Source organism: Gymnodraco acuticeps, unplaced genomic scaffold (assembly GCF_902827175.1).
Source record: "Gymnodraco acuticeps unplaced genomic scaffold, fGymAcu1.1, whole genome shotgun sequence".
NCBI lineage: Eukaryota > Metazoa > Chordata > Actinopteri > Perciformes > Bathydraconidae > Gymnodraco > Gymnodraco acuticeps.
The window spans coordinates 237,103-253,387 of record NW_022989883.1 but is presented as its reverse complement, the minus strand read 5'-3'; the positions used below and the strand labels follow the sequence as shown (position 1 = coordinate 253,387).

Here is a 16,285-nt window from a genome sequence, read left to right as displayed (position 1 = left end):
TTTTTGTTTTATTCTCATCTAAAAACAGAGGCAGTGTTTCCAGGATTCTACCGTAATGCATAGGATATTCACGCACCGCAATATCACGTGCGGGCTGGCTTGACTAGGTTTTCCCGAGTGGAGGCTGGCTTGACCGCAGTTATCCTACGCCAGGGGTGCCCAACCAGTCGATCGCGGGGAGATTCCCAGTCGATCGCGAGATGTGTCTAAAAATAGAACAACAATATTCTGCTTTATCGTTAATGTCCTATAAATCATCTTCCTGTGCCAGAATAATACACTTGAATGCATCAAAGCTTTGTGATTGGCCGTCGTGACCCCATGTGTCGGGGCGTGGCTGGTGGGCAGTGGGCACTATTTCGCTGCCGTTGTCCGTGTCAACAGGAGTGACAGTCCGCACACACACAAGACCGCAATTATGGCAGAAGTAAAAAAGCCCAAAATATATAATTTTCACTTCGAGTGGGAGGATGATTCTTTTTGTATCTATTCCAATTCAAAGTCCATCTGTCTCATCTGCAATGCGAGCGTGGCTTTATCGAAGAAGGGTAATTTAGGAGCGGCATTTCAAAACAGTGCACGAGACCACTAACCCTAACCCTACGAGACGGAATTCCCTCCTAATTCTGTACATGAAGTCTTTCAAAGACGGCGAAGTTGTAAAAGAAGCATTCCTGGAGGCTGCCGACGCGCTTTTGGGGGACAGTAAAAATAACCGAAGCATTTCAACAGGTTTTTGATATGATAAAAACTCAAGTTAGATACCGTTATTAATCAGCTGTAAGTTTAGTTTGTTTGAAATTATTCATTATATTATTGTACAAAATGGTATAAGAATGCAAACTTAAATTGATTATAGTATATCAATTCAGGTTAAGAAACTAGTGTTGCTTGCATCCTATTTTAAAGGCATTTCTTTTTATACTCTACTAAAATGCAACAAAAAAAGGGTTTGATTCTATTAATTGTGTCCTTTTTATTGCACTTTGGCAGCAGATTCCTGTGTAGCTTCAGATCTGAGTTGTCTTATTAGTAAGCCTAATTTATACTTTTGTAGCAACACTATTTTTATATAATGGCAAAGAAAGGATTCAGAGTCTTTTCTTTTTTTCCTGTGTCATATGTGGCAGCACTGTTCAATGTTTCTTGAAAACATTACCCACTGTAGTGACGTGTGAATAAACTCCAACTCTGTATCAACAACACTGTTGTGTAACTTCAGTTAAATACTTGTATGTGTGTAGATTAGAAAGAGGTAAGATAAAGGATCTGCAGTATTTTATGAAGTATTAATCGTACAAAGGTCAGTTTTATACAAGTAGAAGTGTGTATTTACCTGGTAGTAGGCTGTCAGTAATGGCTACGCCTCTCTATTTGGACTGGTAGATCTCGGCAGACTGGCAACTTTAAAAGTAGCTCTCGGTTCAAAAAAGGTTGGGCACCCCGAACCTACGCTGTGAAAGCGCCAGTTTGGATCCAGAGAGAGCAGATATTCACAAAACTGAACTGTGATGGGATTTGTTTTCTTTCTTCAGGCAAATGTTGATTTTAATGATGCTATTTGTTTTATGTGCAATGCCGAGATCTCATGAACCTTTACTTGTTCTCTGGTCAGTCGAATCTCAGGTTGAATATTGATTATACTGGTCCTATTTTCTTTTTGCATTGACAAGATGTACTATTCACGCCTGATGGTTGTTATAAATGATATTGCAGAATCTGTTTTCTTCATAGATAACGTGTTTTTCATTGTTTGTTCAGTACTAAAAGGTCCAAGTCCCACAATTGAATTTAATATTAATTTGACATGTTAACTACATCATAAAGCGCTTCATGGGAGTAATTGCGGAATGATTCAATGTTTCCCTTATGCAACATGAAAGTATCACGATATGTATCGGTTGAGTATCGGTATCGTAAACAAGTCAACGATATGCATCCCTACTCTCAACCTGTGATTCTGACATGAGTTTAGGTTTTTACTGTCGAGTTTTACTAGCAATGTCATGAAAGCAGCACCTTGTATGTGGAGTCCTTGTGGAATCCATTTTGTTATTTAGCATAAATAATTTAATCTCATACTCATTGCTTTATCTGAACAAGAAAGCTGCATTTTGAAAGTTAGAATATTGACAAATATGGCTAGATGTTAAGTAACTGAATTTTGGGTCTCAAAAGTTGAACTTATCCAAAGAGTAAACGATTTGGATAATTGATAGATCTTGTTTTATCAAGAAAAATGACTAACCAAAGGGAATATCAGCTTTTATTCCTAATGGAGTTTGATTATTTTGGATCAGATAAACAAGCAATTGAAAGATGTTACTCGATGGGAACATACCATTATAGACTAACTACCAATTGTTTTGCACATTTTCCTCAATGTTTTAATCAATAAAAATGCAAGTCCATTCTAGGCATTTTCTATAAAAGTCAAGATGTTAAATGTATCTTTTCGGGACCAACAGAAACTAAAATATCTATGAGTCCCTACAGGTGCTGCAGTGTAAACCCGGCAGAGGGCAAGGGGGTTGATAAGGGATCTGATTCAGAGGATTACTGCTCTATGACACATGGGCCGTTTCTCAATGTCGAGTATACCATCGAGAAACGGCCATGGAGTCCTGAATCACTGCTTCAAGCTGTCCACCAAAATGAAATTAAACCATTAACCAACATCTGAAGATCTCGGTTATTTTCAGCAGCTGGACTTCCCGTTTCTCATTTTCTCTCGCTGACGCGTCAGCAGTAAAACAACCCGTTCTTTGTGAGAACATGAATGTTTATTTATGAACTTACAACATACCAAAACAAAGACATTTGCGTAAAATAACAACTAGGCTTATTAGGCTGGCGGGGGTGGGGTGGGGAAGCAGTACGGGTGATGCTCGTAGAAGCCAAGAAAAGGTCAGCATTAATACAGCTAGTGTCCGTATCTGTGGAGATAAGACAGAGAGAGGAAGTACCGTTAGTAAAGGGGTTCATTTCAGGAAATACTCAAAACATTTCACTATCAAAGGCAACAAATGAGGAATTGAAATAACAACACACATCTCCCCAAAGCTATACATCTCTGGTTAAAACAAAAAGTGATCTATAAGTACTATTACTCACTTCTGAAACTCCCACTCCCTGTTGTCCAGAGGGCACACCTGTCTGGTTTTCAGCCAGCGGGAAATACAGTGGAAATGGAAAGCATGCTGTGGAAGAAAAAAGAAAAAACACATGAATTCAAGCTTCGGAGAAATATGTGAGACCAGCGCTACATTTACAATCTTATAGCCAATGCCCCAAATTTACAAAAATGTAGCTAATAATTAAATCATTTGTTAGCAATGATCTACTCTATTAAACTAAAGAATCGTTGTTGCCTCTGTTATGTTAGTAAATATAGGAAACACCTATAGAAGTGTGACTTAACATTGAGAACTTCAACACTAACAGTTTCCCTTCACAAATACAGATTATATATGCATGGAAACAAATATATTTGTTAATGTTTGTAAATTATTTAGGCAAAATTCACTCCTGAACTACAAAATATGCCAACATTGTGAAAAGAAGAACCTCTTGAATACTTATACTATGAAAATGTAAACCAAAAATTGTTGACAGGTGTAATCACCACGATAATGGCATGTGCTTGATATAGAGTATCGGAACTCACATTGCAGACACCCCAGGCTACAGTGCACTCCTCAGAAGTTGCTGAAGCTTGGTTGGCCTGGCACTCTATACCTGAAGAGGGAGAGAGACATCTGTCAACAATTCAATTCACACAAACAGGCTGACATTTAGAGCCTCATATGTGTTGCTTATGTGCTCTTTGACAGCTGACCAAATCATTTCTTATACACAGTCCATTATGTATACAAGGGTAAACTAAACTCACAGAGATCCATGATGTGGTTCCTACAGATGGCACAGTTATCCACCACAATGTCCCAGGCCCACAGCGCCACTGCATTCCACTGGTGGGAAATGTAAAAAATACAATAAATATAAGAAGATGCATTACATTCACTGACAAATGTAGCTAGTAAAAGTAAATGACAGTTTCACAATACATTTTAAATCCCACAACCAACGTTATGATTGGTGTACTGTTAAAAGATAGGACACAAACAAAGTGTGACTTCGTATTTTGTATAAATGATATGAACTTCAGCCAGATGTCAGTTATTTATAAATAGATAAGGCAAATAATCACCACACTGCTTCTTTCCCACTCTTAAAAATAACCTCAGTAGTTTTGCTATAGAATATGAGATGCTTGCAACATCAAATCTGAGAAGCTGTCACCCATCTGATAAGTGTTTACATTACTGTAATATGACTCTTAACTGTAAATGCGTCATAACATTAAGCTGCTGTTGCTAATGATAATTAACCATTGCTAAATTAATCGATGAACATGTCATATAAAACTGGGTTCCTAAAACGCAGTACGCGGGTAGTTTGATAGAAAGTAAGCACAATAAATATTGAAACACATAGTCAGATTGTATATTCAAACCATATTATATACACTTCTTGCAAGTTATAACTTAATGTTTTGAATATTTCTGGAGGCTATCAAACTCCGGAGGGCGGCTTAGCTAAGCTAGGCTAATTTAGCTCGCAGTTAAGAGCTTAGTTATTTACCGTTACGTAGGTCAGGATTTAATGTTAACCTTGGGAAGGCTTTTCTGTTCATTAAACCGTGAGTATTATTGGCGATCCCTGTAACATCACTATAAGTCCTAAGAATATATTTTTTGCTATGAAAAAGATAAGTGCACATTCATGCCCTATTTGTAGCAGGCTAACAGCTAATAGCTAACTGTCTCTATGTCATTAACGGTTACACTTAGAAAAAGTTAGCTGTATTTAGCGGTCATTTGTGGTTAATGGCAGATTATATGCTATCTTTACATCAAGAAACCGTGTCAAACTTACCTTTTTGACTTCAAATCGCTTCTTGCTAGCCCCACTGTTAGTGCCGGTCGGCGTATCAACATCCATAGCTGCTGCCATCTTGCGAGGAGAAATTTTGCCCTGAAGTAAACGTGACCCGGAAGAAAAACAGCGTTTCCGTAAGTGAGAAACTACTTACTGTTGATCCCGATTGTAGTCGTTTGTGTCACGATATGTTCATTGTGGAAAGAATCTTATTGCTCTGATGTTGCTTAAAACAAATGCTTGCTCTGTAAGACACATTTACATAACGTAAAAAGCGCACAAAAAAAGTTAGGTTCTACCGAGATTTGAACTCGGATCGCTGGATTCAGAGTCCAGAGTGCTAACCATTACACCATAGAACCACATGATGTACTATGTTGTACAGTAACAATATATAGTGCCACTGGATTGAAACTATTTGGTAATTTAGTGCCTTATACATTTAAAGTTGACTTGTTTTAACACTTTTTCACGATTTTGAACTGTTATTGAGTCATTCTTACCTAAAAACTCTCTTAAATTTGCATCTTCAATACATTCGGGGCCACTTAGAAATCCCCTTCCACAAATATTGAACCTTCTGTGAGTGAGTGACATTACATTGCTAAACTGAACCGGAGCCACTCCCATCTCCACAATTCACACTCGATGCATAATATAAGTGTAGCATCAGCATTTCAACGTCCAACCTACAATCATATAATGCATGTTTCAAATACCAATATCAGATCAGTCTGGCTGGAAGAGTATTATCTTATTCACCTCTCAGTTTAACATACAACTCGAAATGACCAGATAACCCCAAGCTGGCCAAGCAGATAGTCATTTATAGACTATTTATTATTCATTGGAGTGTACTCTCTTCATTTTTTTGTCCCCTTATTACTTTTTGCTATTCTGTTTTAGCATGCTCAGACAGTCAATTGTGTATGCAAAGTCTTTAACAAAAAGAGGCTGTTCAGACTTTCAATTTGTTTTATTTAACTTATTACATTGTCTTCTGGTTCTTTGTCACTTTTGGTGCCACAGGTTTCCTTTCAGGTTTTTTCTTGGTTGGTTTTGGTAGTTTAGCTTTTGGTTTTGCAGGTCTAGCTTTGACTCCAGAGACCTTTGAGACACTGGCTTTGGGTTTCTTGACTTTTGGAGGTCTGGGGGCCGTAACAACCTTCTCATCTGGAGGAGATACGCTTTCTGTGCAGGACTTGAACACAGGGACGTCCCTGACCTTCTGACCTCTTATCTCAAAAGGCTGCCCACAGGTCGCGATCACCTCAAACTTAAGCTTTTCCATCCACCTGGGAGAGAGAAACAGACAAAAAATAGTTGTCATTAATTATCCAGAAAATGCTAATTCATTTCCAGGTTTTAGGACACATTCCTGCAACACAAGATTCCCAAAAAGAGTGATATCTGGTAAACTTCCTTCTCTTATTCCAGGTAAACTGACCTTCGTAGTGGCAGCAGAGCACAGTCGCACAGCAGGGGGTTTTCCTTTAGGTCGACCACCTCCAGGCCGGTAAGGGGGCTCAGGTCAGGAAGCTCCGTCAGCTGGTTCCCTCTCACAGTCAGAGCCTTCAGCCCCGGACCGAGCCCTCTCAGAGCGTCCAAGGACATCTGCACAGATACAATATAAAAAGTTGATTAACAATAAGTCCTTGCCAAGCTGTTAGCATGGATCAGGCCTCAGTGTAATTAATCGTGTTAATCCAACATTTTATTTCACGCATATGGTCATATTTATGCTTACAAACCTGATGAGGAGGCAGATGTTTTTTCTTTTGTTAGATCTCTTAACTCCATCTAGTACAAATGCTGACTCCAGAGGAACTCACCCCCCATTGCTCTTCCTTTTAACAATATAAACTCTTCTCAATGGAGAAAATAACTTTTACTCTCAGACTCCTTAAGAAGAATGGATGAATGATTGGGGAAAATGGCATTGTAATAAATGTCCAGAATCTTAACAATGTCTTGTATATGCATTGTGAACTGAACCTGTGCTTTTATTGTGCTGTTAGCATGATACATCTCGATACTAATTTGTATTGAATGGATCTTGAACGCATCATAATGTAACCTCGGCTCCTTACAGCTAACTAGCTCTCCTGCACAATTCAACATATATTTACTTTTCAAAGGTCTCTCCTACCTTCTCCACGCCCATCTGATCCATGTAGAGCCTCTTCAGACTTTGAGATATGGGCTGGAAAGCGTTTGGTCCCACGTAGCGGATTGAATTCTGCGACAGGTTGAGCTCCTCTAGGTTCGCAGCCCGGGACAGAGCGTGGGTAGGAATCTCCTTCAGCTGGTTTGAATCCAGGTGAAGTGTACCGAGGAAAGCAGAGTCCAGAGAACCCTTTGCAACTGAAGTTATGGTGTTGTTGGTCAAGTAAAGTTCTCTGAGTTTAGGGGTTTTCGAGGACAGCAAACCAGCGGGTTCTAGTTTGGAGATGGCATTTCTCTCCAGGTGTAACACGAACAGACTTGGTAAGAGAGCCATAGCTACAGGAGGGACACAAAGAGACATCAAATATCATGTTTTTTTTTTACTTTCCTGTGCTTCTTATATTTAATCTATCTAACCACTCACCTGATCCTGGAAATTGTAGCAGTCGGTTCCCTTCCAGGTGAAGGTAGTTGAGCTTTGGGGCTCCAGAAAACGCTCCAGGGTCCAAAGACGTGATGTCGTTTTCCGAAAGATACAAATAAAACAGGTTCTTCATTCCCCGAAAGGCCCCGCCCTCGATTTCGTGGATTTTGCAGGACTCCAGATGAAGAGAGACCACCTGGCTGGTGCCGGGGAAGCTGTTGGCAGGGAGGTGGTGGAAGTGGTTACTGCGGAGGTCGAGCATCTGCGTCTTGGCGGGGAAACCTCGCGGGACTTTGGTGTGACCCCGATCCTCACAGGTGGCGTGCTGGGCTTCAACCTGGGGAGGGTTGAAATCAGAGTATTATCAACAATACATCTTAGTGGGTTTTGTAACAGTAGTGGGTAAAGTCTTCAGATATTTTACTTTATTTGTAAATAGATTCAAGATTCAGATTCAAAGACGACCTGAGCTTCTCCAACAATGCAAAATAAAAAGTAGTGCAAAAAGTCGATAGAATATGGGATATGTACAAGAACAGAATATGAAATTAAATAATGTAAATTAAGACAAAATGAAATACGGTTTATTGCGATGATAACTATTTATATAAATTAGTAGATTGCAAGATGACAACAGGAATGTTTATCTGGGCACTTAACATACATACACAAATATTTTCAATATCTAGTCGCTACATTTGTCTGTGTGTAAATTTGTGCTCAGGCAATAAGTGTTAACCTAATTTTAAGAGCAGGTAATGATGTTATGACGTGGGTGTACGAAAAAAGCTATGCTAGGGGCTGGGAAACCAAAACACAAGCTAAAAGACAATAAAAGGTCTAAAGTAACTGCAGAGCTTGGTGATAATTATCTGTGGGCTGGAAAACCAAAACAATTAGCTAAAAGACGCCTAAAAGGTCTGATAGAACTGCAAAGCTTGTTGGTAGTCATCCGGTTTCATTTCTAAAAACACCTTAATTTGCATTCAGCCCAACTTCATCACATTAAAACCACAAAACGTTGTTATTTCTCGAAAAATTCCACAATTCTTGTATCAGACAGTAAGTCACTCACATCGCAGTCACAGTTCTCCGGACACTTCCCTTTCTGTTTGGGCTTCGCTGTGGGGGGGGCGCTCTCTGTGGGCTCCAACTCAAACTCCTCCTTCAGCACTTCCCCCCGGCTGCGGCAGCGCAGATCCAGAGGAGCCACGCTCTGTAGGGGCTCCTGTGAGAGGTGGGGGGGCCCCACACAGGCCCCCAGCAGCTTCACATTACGGACCCTCGCCCACTCCCTCAGGGGCCGCATGAAGCAGTTACAGTACAAGGGGTTGCCTTTGAGAAGAATTAGTATAAGATAAAAAAAACGTAATTAATCAGTTTTTGGAAATTTGAAACGTTATAGCAGCGACAGAGATAAGAGTGAAACACAGGATGTAAAGGTGAGAGTTTGAACAAGGATAATAATAATAATAACAACAAATAAAAAAAAGTACATAAAAGTATACATTGAATTATAGATATTTATTGTTAATAATATTTAAAATATATAAAAATGTCAATTTGGAAGTGCGAGGACAGGAACAACTAAAGATGACCCTAACTTTTTACATTTATTATTTTTTACTTATTACTTTAATTGAAGTGATGTCATTTATGTTGATGTCTTTTGTATTTTATTTTATTTTAGCAATGTTGTTTTTATATTGTCGTGGTTTATATGAATAAAGATGCATCTAGAGCAGGGGTGTCAAACTCAAATACACAGTGGGCCAAAATAAAAAAATGGGTGCTACTCGAGGGCCAATGTTCAATGTTTATTGCAGAACTTTGAAATGAACTTATTGCACATATTAAACCTGGAACTAACAAAGCTTAAATTATTGCCCATAAAAACAACATTAAATAATCAGGTGCATTCATTTCTTATGGCTCTATCTGCAGCTTTTCCAGAGTCATTTCTTATGAGTACATTTTTCCACAGGCCAACAACAGCTTCAACAAAACTATTCCCCTCAAAGAGAAAACCAAACATGCCCTGTTGTCGTGAGAGAAAGTGCAGAAGGAAACATCCATTAAACTCAGTGTGCTGCTCGGTGATGCTAGTTCAAGCAGATACTTGGCATCTCATCTCGGGTGCAAGTTCATCAATGTTTGGGCTCAGGCTCTGAGCTGAGGAGACCCTCAGGATGGAGTGAAGGTGTGCGTGCAATATACCGGCGGGCCAGATCTAATAGTAATTAGAAATTATCCTGCGGGCGAAATTAAATCCACCCCGGGCCTTGAGTTTGACACATGTGATCTAGACTAGAAGATACAGAACCCTGGGTTGCCAAATCATCGAATGTAACAATACTAAAAAAAGACAGTAGGGAAAAATCATCTTTTTTATTTATTATTATATTTAATATTTTATTTCGTTTTTTTGTATTATTATTATACTATTACTTATACTGTTATGTTATCATTAATATTTTTGGGTCTCTTTTAATGTGAAAAATAAAATAAACATCTGTATTCCTCGTCCTTATCTGTGTGGATTCAAACAGTGGGATCAGATTTGTACCTGTCAGGTTGAGGCTTTTCAGCTCATACGGACCCTTCAGGGGCTCCAGGTACCGCAGCTGGTTGTGGCTGAGGTCCAGGTGAGAGAGGAGGGGGGCCCGGGACAGAGCCTGATCAGAAAGGTCCTGCAGGGACATGTGGTCCAGGTACAGGTGAGTGAGCTTCACCATGGAGACGGACTCTTCACCCAGGTAGGTCATGGGGTTATGGCTCATGTCCAGACGCGTGACCTCAGGGAGTCTACGGGGAGGAGGATTTACTGCTGTTAGTTTCATTATGTACTAGACTCATATCTACCTTTACACACACACACACACACACACACACACACACACACACACACACACACACACACACACACACACACACACACACACACACACACACACACACACACACACACACACACACACACACACACACACACACACACACACACACACACACACACACACACACACACACACACACACACACACATACACACATGCTGCTATGGACAGTCTTAATGTGTTCATATGTATACATGTGTCTTTTGATTGTGTATATATAGGTATATTTGTATTCGGGATTGTTGGAAACGGTATTTCAATCTCTCTGTCTGTACACACAAACTGTAGGATTGACAATAAAGTTGACTTTGATACTGTCATTCTAGGGTTAAATAAAATAAACTCTTGGATTGTGTGCAACTACTTTAAGGCTGGATGAGCCCTGCTGAACTGTCTCAATCAGTTAGGGGTAATTGAATTAGTGCTATGTGCAGGCCTCAATCACATTATTAATTAACCAGATTTTCATTCAGAGGCTTTATTTGTCATGTGCACAATAGCTACAGTGTGGTTGTTGGCAATTCAGATCTTAAGTATTAGGCTACTCCAACACTGCAACATGAGATATACTTAACATTTAAAGGAAGAAACAGCAGTAGACATGATGGCGCAAGTAGGTTGCAGGAATAAGAACAATGATTACCCATTAGATAAGATAAAGCAGAATGTGAAATTAAAGACCGTACAGTATAATACATTTAGGCATGTCCCTAAAAATGAAAAATGCCAACGTAATGCTGGCACTGGAATCAGTAGGGCTCATCCTCTGGGGACCGTGAATGTCCCTAATTCTTTAAAAGTATTTTAAGCTTGGTTTTTGCCAATAATACTTTGCCAATAGCTATGCTCTATTTGTGGTTAATAGCAAGAAGCTGTGGCATTTGTAGCTTAAGTGCCACTGCTGAGAAGCCATTAGCAAAGTTTACCATTATAATATTAAAATACTTCTCATATAATGCCCTTAATAGTCCTGCAGACGGTCCCACCTGCTCATGGTCTGCGTGGGGAAGAACTGCAGCTCGTTGTGGTCCAGGCTGAGGCGGCTGAGCGTGAACAGGCCGGTGAACGCCTCGGGGGCCAAGTTGTTCAGGGAGTTACGGCTGAGACGAAGCCACTTTATGTTCTGCAGGCCCTGGAAGAGCGGTCAGAGTGTCGTGTGATCATACAGCCAGACAAACTTATAACCTGTGGAGAGTGTGTACAAAGTGTGTGTCGCAGCTTCCTTCCTGATGGCTTTTAAACTGACAATTCCAACGTGTTGTTGATGACTTGATGTTATGTGGCTCGTGTGGTTAATTAAAATAAAATAGTTTCCACAACCATTCAAAAATAAAATAGGCATTTACAAGAGGCAAAACAAATCAAAACTAGAGGCAATACTCTAGTCAGATGATAAGGAAACTTAGATGATCTGTCCTTGTGTAATTATGTAATTATATTTGTTACTGGAAATTTGTATTTCCACATGTATATTTTCCACATCCACATGTGTCTTAATCCACGTGTCTTGATTTCTCTTATGTACATTGACTTGTTTTTTTATCAATAAAGTACCTATCTATCTATCTATCTATCTATCTATCTACCTATCTATCTATCTATCTATCTATCTATCTATCTATCTATCTATCTATCACTACCTACCTATCTTTCTACCTATCTATCTATCTATCTATCTTTCTATCTATCTATCTACCTCTCTACCTCTCTATCTATCTATCTATCTATCTATCTATCTATCTATCTATCTACCTCTCTATCTATCTATCTATCTATCTATCTATCTATCTATCTATCTATCTATCTATCTATCTATCTATCTATCTATCTACCTCTCTATCTATCTATCTATCTATCTATCTACCTACCTATCTCTCTATCTATCTATATTTCTATCTCTCTACCTATCTACCTATCTATCTATCTATCTATCTATCTATCTATCTATCTATCTATCTAAGATACATTTAAGAACTGTCTCTTCACAAACATGTTGCCCATATTTGGGTCTGGTAATAGGCCGGCGCTGTGGTAATTGTAGTCTTTTATCGTCCATGGACTACAGAGGTTGCATAAACTGGTTCTAACAGTATGTGTGCAGCAGCTTCAGGATTCTTGTATCGGTGTGTTTTAATTAAAGGTCTATAATCCCATAGGTCTGAGTACCTGGAAGGCCATGTTGGGGATGTAGACCAGCTGGTTGTGAGTGAGTGCGAGCATGTTGAGGAAGCCGAGCTGAGTGAAGGCTCCGGGCCGGATCTCCTCCACGCGGTTATGGTCCAGCTGCAACTCCTTCAGAGCCGAGAGGCCGTCGAAGGACTCCTGCAACAGGAGGAGGATGAGGTCGGAGGAAGGAGGGGGAGAAATGAGGGGAAGGGGAAATTGGCTACACTCAAATCACCCACAAATACATTTTGTTGTTTTTTGACCAACGGAAATCATCTACTCGGCCCAAAATAAGGAGGGAAAGTGAGGTAGAATTTATATTGAAAGGTTTGATTAATACTCAATTGGTCCACTTTTATTTTGAAATCTCAAGTTTATTCTCAACATTTAGATTTTATTTTGAAAATGTATTTAACATTTTCTTGACATTTTCACTTTATTTTCATCATTTTCACTTTTTTATCTGAGATGTTTTTGTGGACTTTATTTTGAAAATGCAAAACAAAAACTCTTTCTCTGATATATATTTTTTAATTCTATGATACTTTGTACGTGTGGCACAAATACTGAAACTTGATTTTATTTTTACTTTAAAATCGTAACTTCATTTTTTGACTTAATTCTCAAAATGCAAAAAAAATTAATTGTTTTACTTTGTTTAATAACTTAATGTAATACTAATAAAACGAAAACCTGTTTGTCCTCCTTATACATGGCTCTAATAATCCTCCGTAGAGTTCTGCCCTGTTTCTCACCTGATAAAGGACGTCTATCTTGTTGTAGGCCAGGTTCAGAGACACCAGGCGGCCCAGGGACCTGAAGGCGCCCTCCTTCACCCTCAAGATGTTGCAGCGCTGCAGGGTGAGGTGGGTGAGGTAAGGGGTGAGGCTGAACGCCCCCTTGGGCAGCTCCTGCAGGTTGTTGTTCCTCAGGTCCAGTTTCAGTGTAATCTGTGAGGGCGATAAAACAGAACAGAGGATGCATCTAAGACAGGGGTGTCCAAACTGTTTGTATCTCAGCCTGTGGACTGAGACCATGGAACAGTGTGAATGTGGAGCTAAAGCGATGTCCAGACATTAACCAGTTCAAGAGGAAATACAGAGAAATTATTTTCTCGAGGTACAGCAATAGGGAAGGTGTTTGACTATGTGTATGTGTATGTGTGTATATGTGTGAGTATGTAGGTGTGTATATGTATATGTGAATATATGTGAATGTGTGTGTATGTATGTGTGTATGTACATATGTCAATCAACAGGTAAAGCAGATTAATAATCATAATAACAATAATAATTAATAATAATAATAATTATTGCAGATTATTGATTATAAATCAATCATTTAGGGAAAAGGGGGTGAGATTAAATAAATTATACTTCTTCTCACTCCTTTTTGAACACTAGATGTGGGACTGTTTATGTTGCTAATGCTGTTGTTGTAAATGTCATTTTTTGTTTTGATTTCTCTTACATGGCAATGCACTGCAACATTTGTTTTGTTTTGTAATTATTTATTTTACTTGTTCGAAATAAAATGTATCAATTAATCAATAAATAAGTCATTGGGCTTTTTTCTTATCAACTAAGATGTGTTAGAAAGTGTTTCCAACTCTAATTGACTGCATTTATTTGAAAAGTGGTCTTATTTATTAACATGACTTCTAACGTGTAATATATCTTTACATTTATATTTAAGAAGTACAATATAAGACAAGCACAAGTTTCATTTGTGGGCCATATTCCATTATACTTTTTGAATTTGCTGAGGGCCGATTCAAAATGGTCCGTGGGCCGTAGTTTGGACACCCCTGATCATGCTGTCATAGCTGTACAACAGTATGAATACAAGAGGTCTTGAAAAAGCAAGAGTACATTAACCCAATTCCTTTTGGATGCATAAATATAAATTAAAGACAAATCCTGAAACAGTCCACAGCTGCCACTCATTGTTCGTTCCTCAAACACTGTTTTGGAGATTAAAGGAAGGAATCCCTTACCTCATCTATAGTCTGGGGAATCTCTGTCAGGTTCTTGCCGACGCAGGTGACCGTGAGTTTTCTGCCGTCACAGCTGCACTCTTTCGGACATGTATTTGCTTCAACGATTGAACTCATCGCCAAAACCAGCAGGATGGAAGCAGCAGAGAAGAGAACCATCTGTGCCGGGAAAACACATTTTAGAATTATGAATAAAAGTCAAAGCTGTTGTCAAAACAATTCAGGTCAGTAGCTTATATACGTTGTTGTGCATGTAAATGGGCTGCAAAAGTCTCAAAATTCCCTCCACATAGTCCTCACACACACTGGTATTTTAAAATCAAAGAAACATATCCACATTCACCCACAGTATGCCTTAACAAAATAATGAATATCACTCCACTACTTGTGATAAGTTACTACTTATTTGGATATTTTTTCAAATGCATAACATTGATTATATTTGAACCGTCTTAAATACTCAAGGCAAATAAATAAAACACAATTGTTGGTTGTGAAATGCTGTTTCGGGGTCTGACATTTGAACTACAATCAGCTCAAGTGAAGAATAATTCCAAGTAAATCCAAACTTTAACCTCAAAAACAAACTAAAAGAAACAAATAACGAATAAGAAAAATCTGTCTTACCTTCAAGCAAAACGTCCTCCTGTCACAGCCTGTGAACTAAAGGCAGTTTAAATGTTAATCTGTTAGTTATGGCTTCAGATATGTGCCGCTGACTTCTCTCTATAGTGTGTCCAGAGCTTACTGTCTGTGGTCCAGCGGCTAACAAACAAGGCTTTGGTAAATTCTTTAAAGATGACCCCTGATCCCCGAGCCCCCTCACTGCAAATTAACACCTCAGCTTCACATTTTCTGTGCCGTAAAAAGGCTAGACCCACAGGCAGAGTCTACGTTGAGAGAGAATTGGTTGATATATTGGAAGACATACTGGTTTCTCTCTGTACTTCTTTGACCCCCACTGCCTCAAAACTATACAGAATAGGAATTAAATACATATATAGAAAGCCCATTTTCCATAATGTCATCCATAGGTCCACTGCTAATATTAAAGGTCACCTATCATGCTATTTTTAGGCAATAGCATAGGTCTCAGATATATAAAAAAATATAAAAAACATGTCTATGAAGTGTTTTGGTAAAAAAACAAAACAGATCACCCATTCTAGCCATTTTTAAACTGAAAATAAAATAAGGGGGCGGAGCTTATGCCGGCTCATGCGGGACCTGGCAGATACTGTCTAAAATGCTGCGGTGATGAAAACAAGGATTATTAGATCAAGGATTATTTCTGAAACAGTATGGAGCTCAAAGGCTTTCTCTCTTGCCGGTTATACCACAAGGTGAGTTCCTTTTTACTTCCTGCTTCTTCACACACATGCTCTCCAGTACAGGTTAGCTCTGAGTGTTAGGGATGCTAATGTAAACACCGACCATATTACATCCAAAACAGTCGGGCATTGTTTCTGATAGCAACGTTTCTGATAGTGCCGTGGGTGTAAAGCCAGCCCACATTTCCGATATTACCTCATATCGGACGCAAATCTGGATCAGCTCCGTTGTAGCCCCGTTTTTAGAGATTTGGGTACGGAGGAAAAGAGAGAGGGTTTTATTTTCTGACGCTGCGTGAGTTCCCTGACACACATGTTTATGTATAAAAGACATCAAAAAGTGCATTTTGCATGATAGGTCCCC

At 39.1% G+C, this 16,285-nt stretch overlaps 2 protein-coding genes and 1 non-coding gene across 3 annotated transcripts; all 3 read right to left on the bottom strand.

Annotated features, from left to right (window-relative positions):
- Window positions 1–2,761: 2,761 nt before the first annotated feature.
- rbx1 (ring-box 1, E3 ubiquitin protein ligase) lies at window positions 2,762–5,185 on the bottom strand. The gene is made up of 5 exons (XM_034199013.1): window positions 4,939–5,185; window positions 3,893–3,971; window positions 3,668–3,738; window positions 3,115–3,200; window positions 2,762–2,936 (listed from the first exon to the last, which is right to left on the bottom strand). Exons 1-5 carry the CDS (start codon window positions 5,014–5,016, stop codon window positions 2,924–2,926), a joined length of 327 nt encoding a protein of 108 aa, XP_034054904.1. The 5' UTR covers window positions 5,017–5,185; the 3' UTR covers window positions 2,762–2,923.
- A 46-nt stretch (window positions 5,186–5,231) lies between these two features.
- On the bottom strand, window positions 5,232–5,303 carry trnaq-cug. Its single transcript has one exon. It is a non-coding gene; the product is annotated as a tRNA-Gln (tRNA).
- A 595-nt stretch (window positions 5,304–5,898) lies between these two features.
- Window positions 5,899–15,435, bottom strand: chadla (chondroadherin-like a). The gene is made up of 11 exons (XM_034199084.1): window positions 15,218–15,435; window positions 14,591–14,749; window positions 13,350–13,544; window positions 12,595–12,750; window positions 11,415–11,560; window positions 10,098–10,336; window positions 8,607–8,866; window positions 7,532–7,868; window positions 7,091–7,443; window positions 6,389–6,555; window positions 5,899–6,236 (listed from the first exon to the last, which is right to left on the bottom strand). Exons 2-11 carry the CDS (start codon window positions 14,747–14,749, stop codon window positions 5,930–5,932), a joined length of 2,319 nt encoding a protein of 772 aa, XP_034054975.1. The 5' UTR covers window positions 15,218–15,435; the 3' UTR covers window positions 5,899–5,929.
- Window positions 15,436–16,285: the final 850 nt, after the last annotated feature.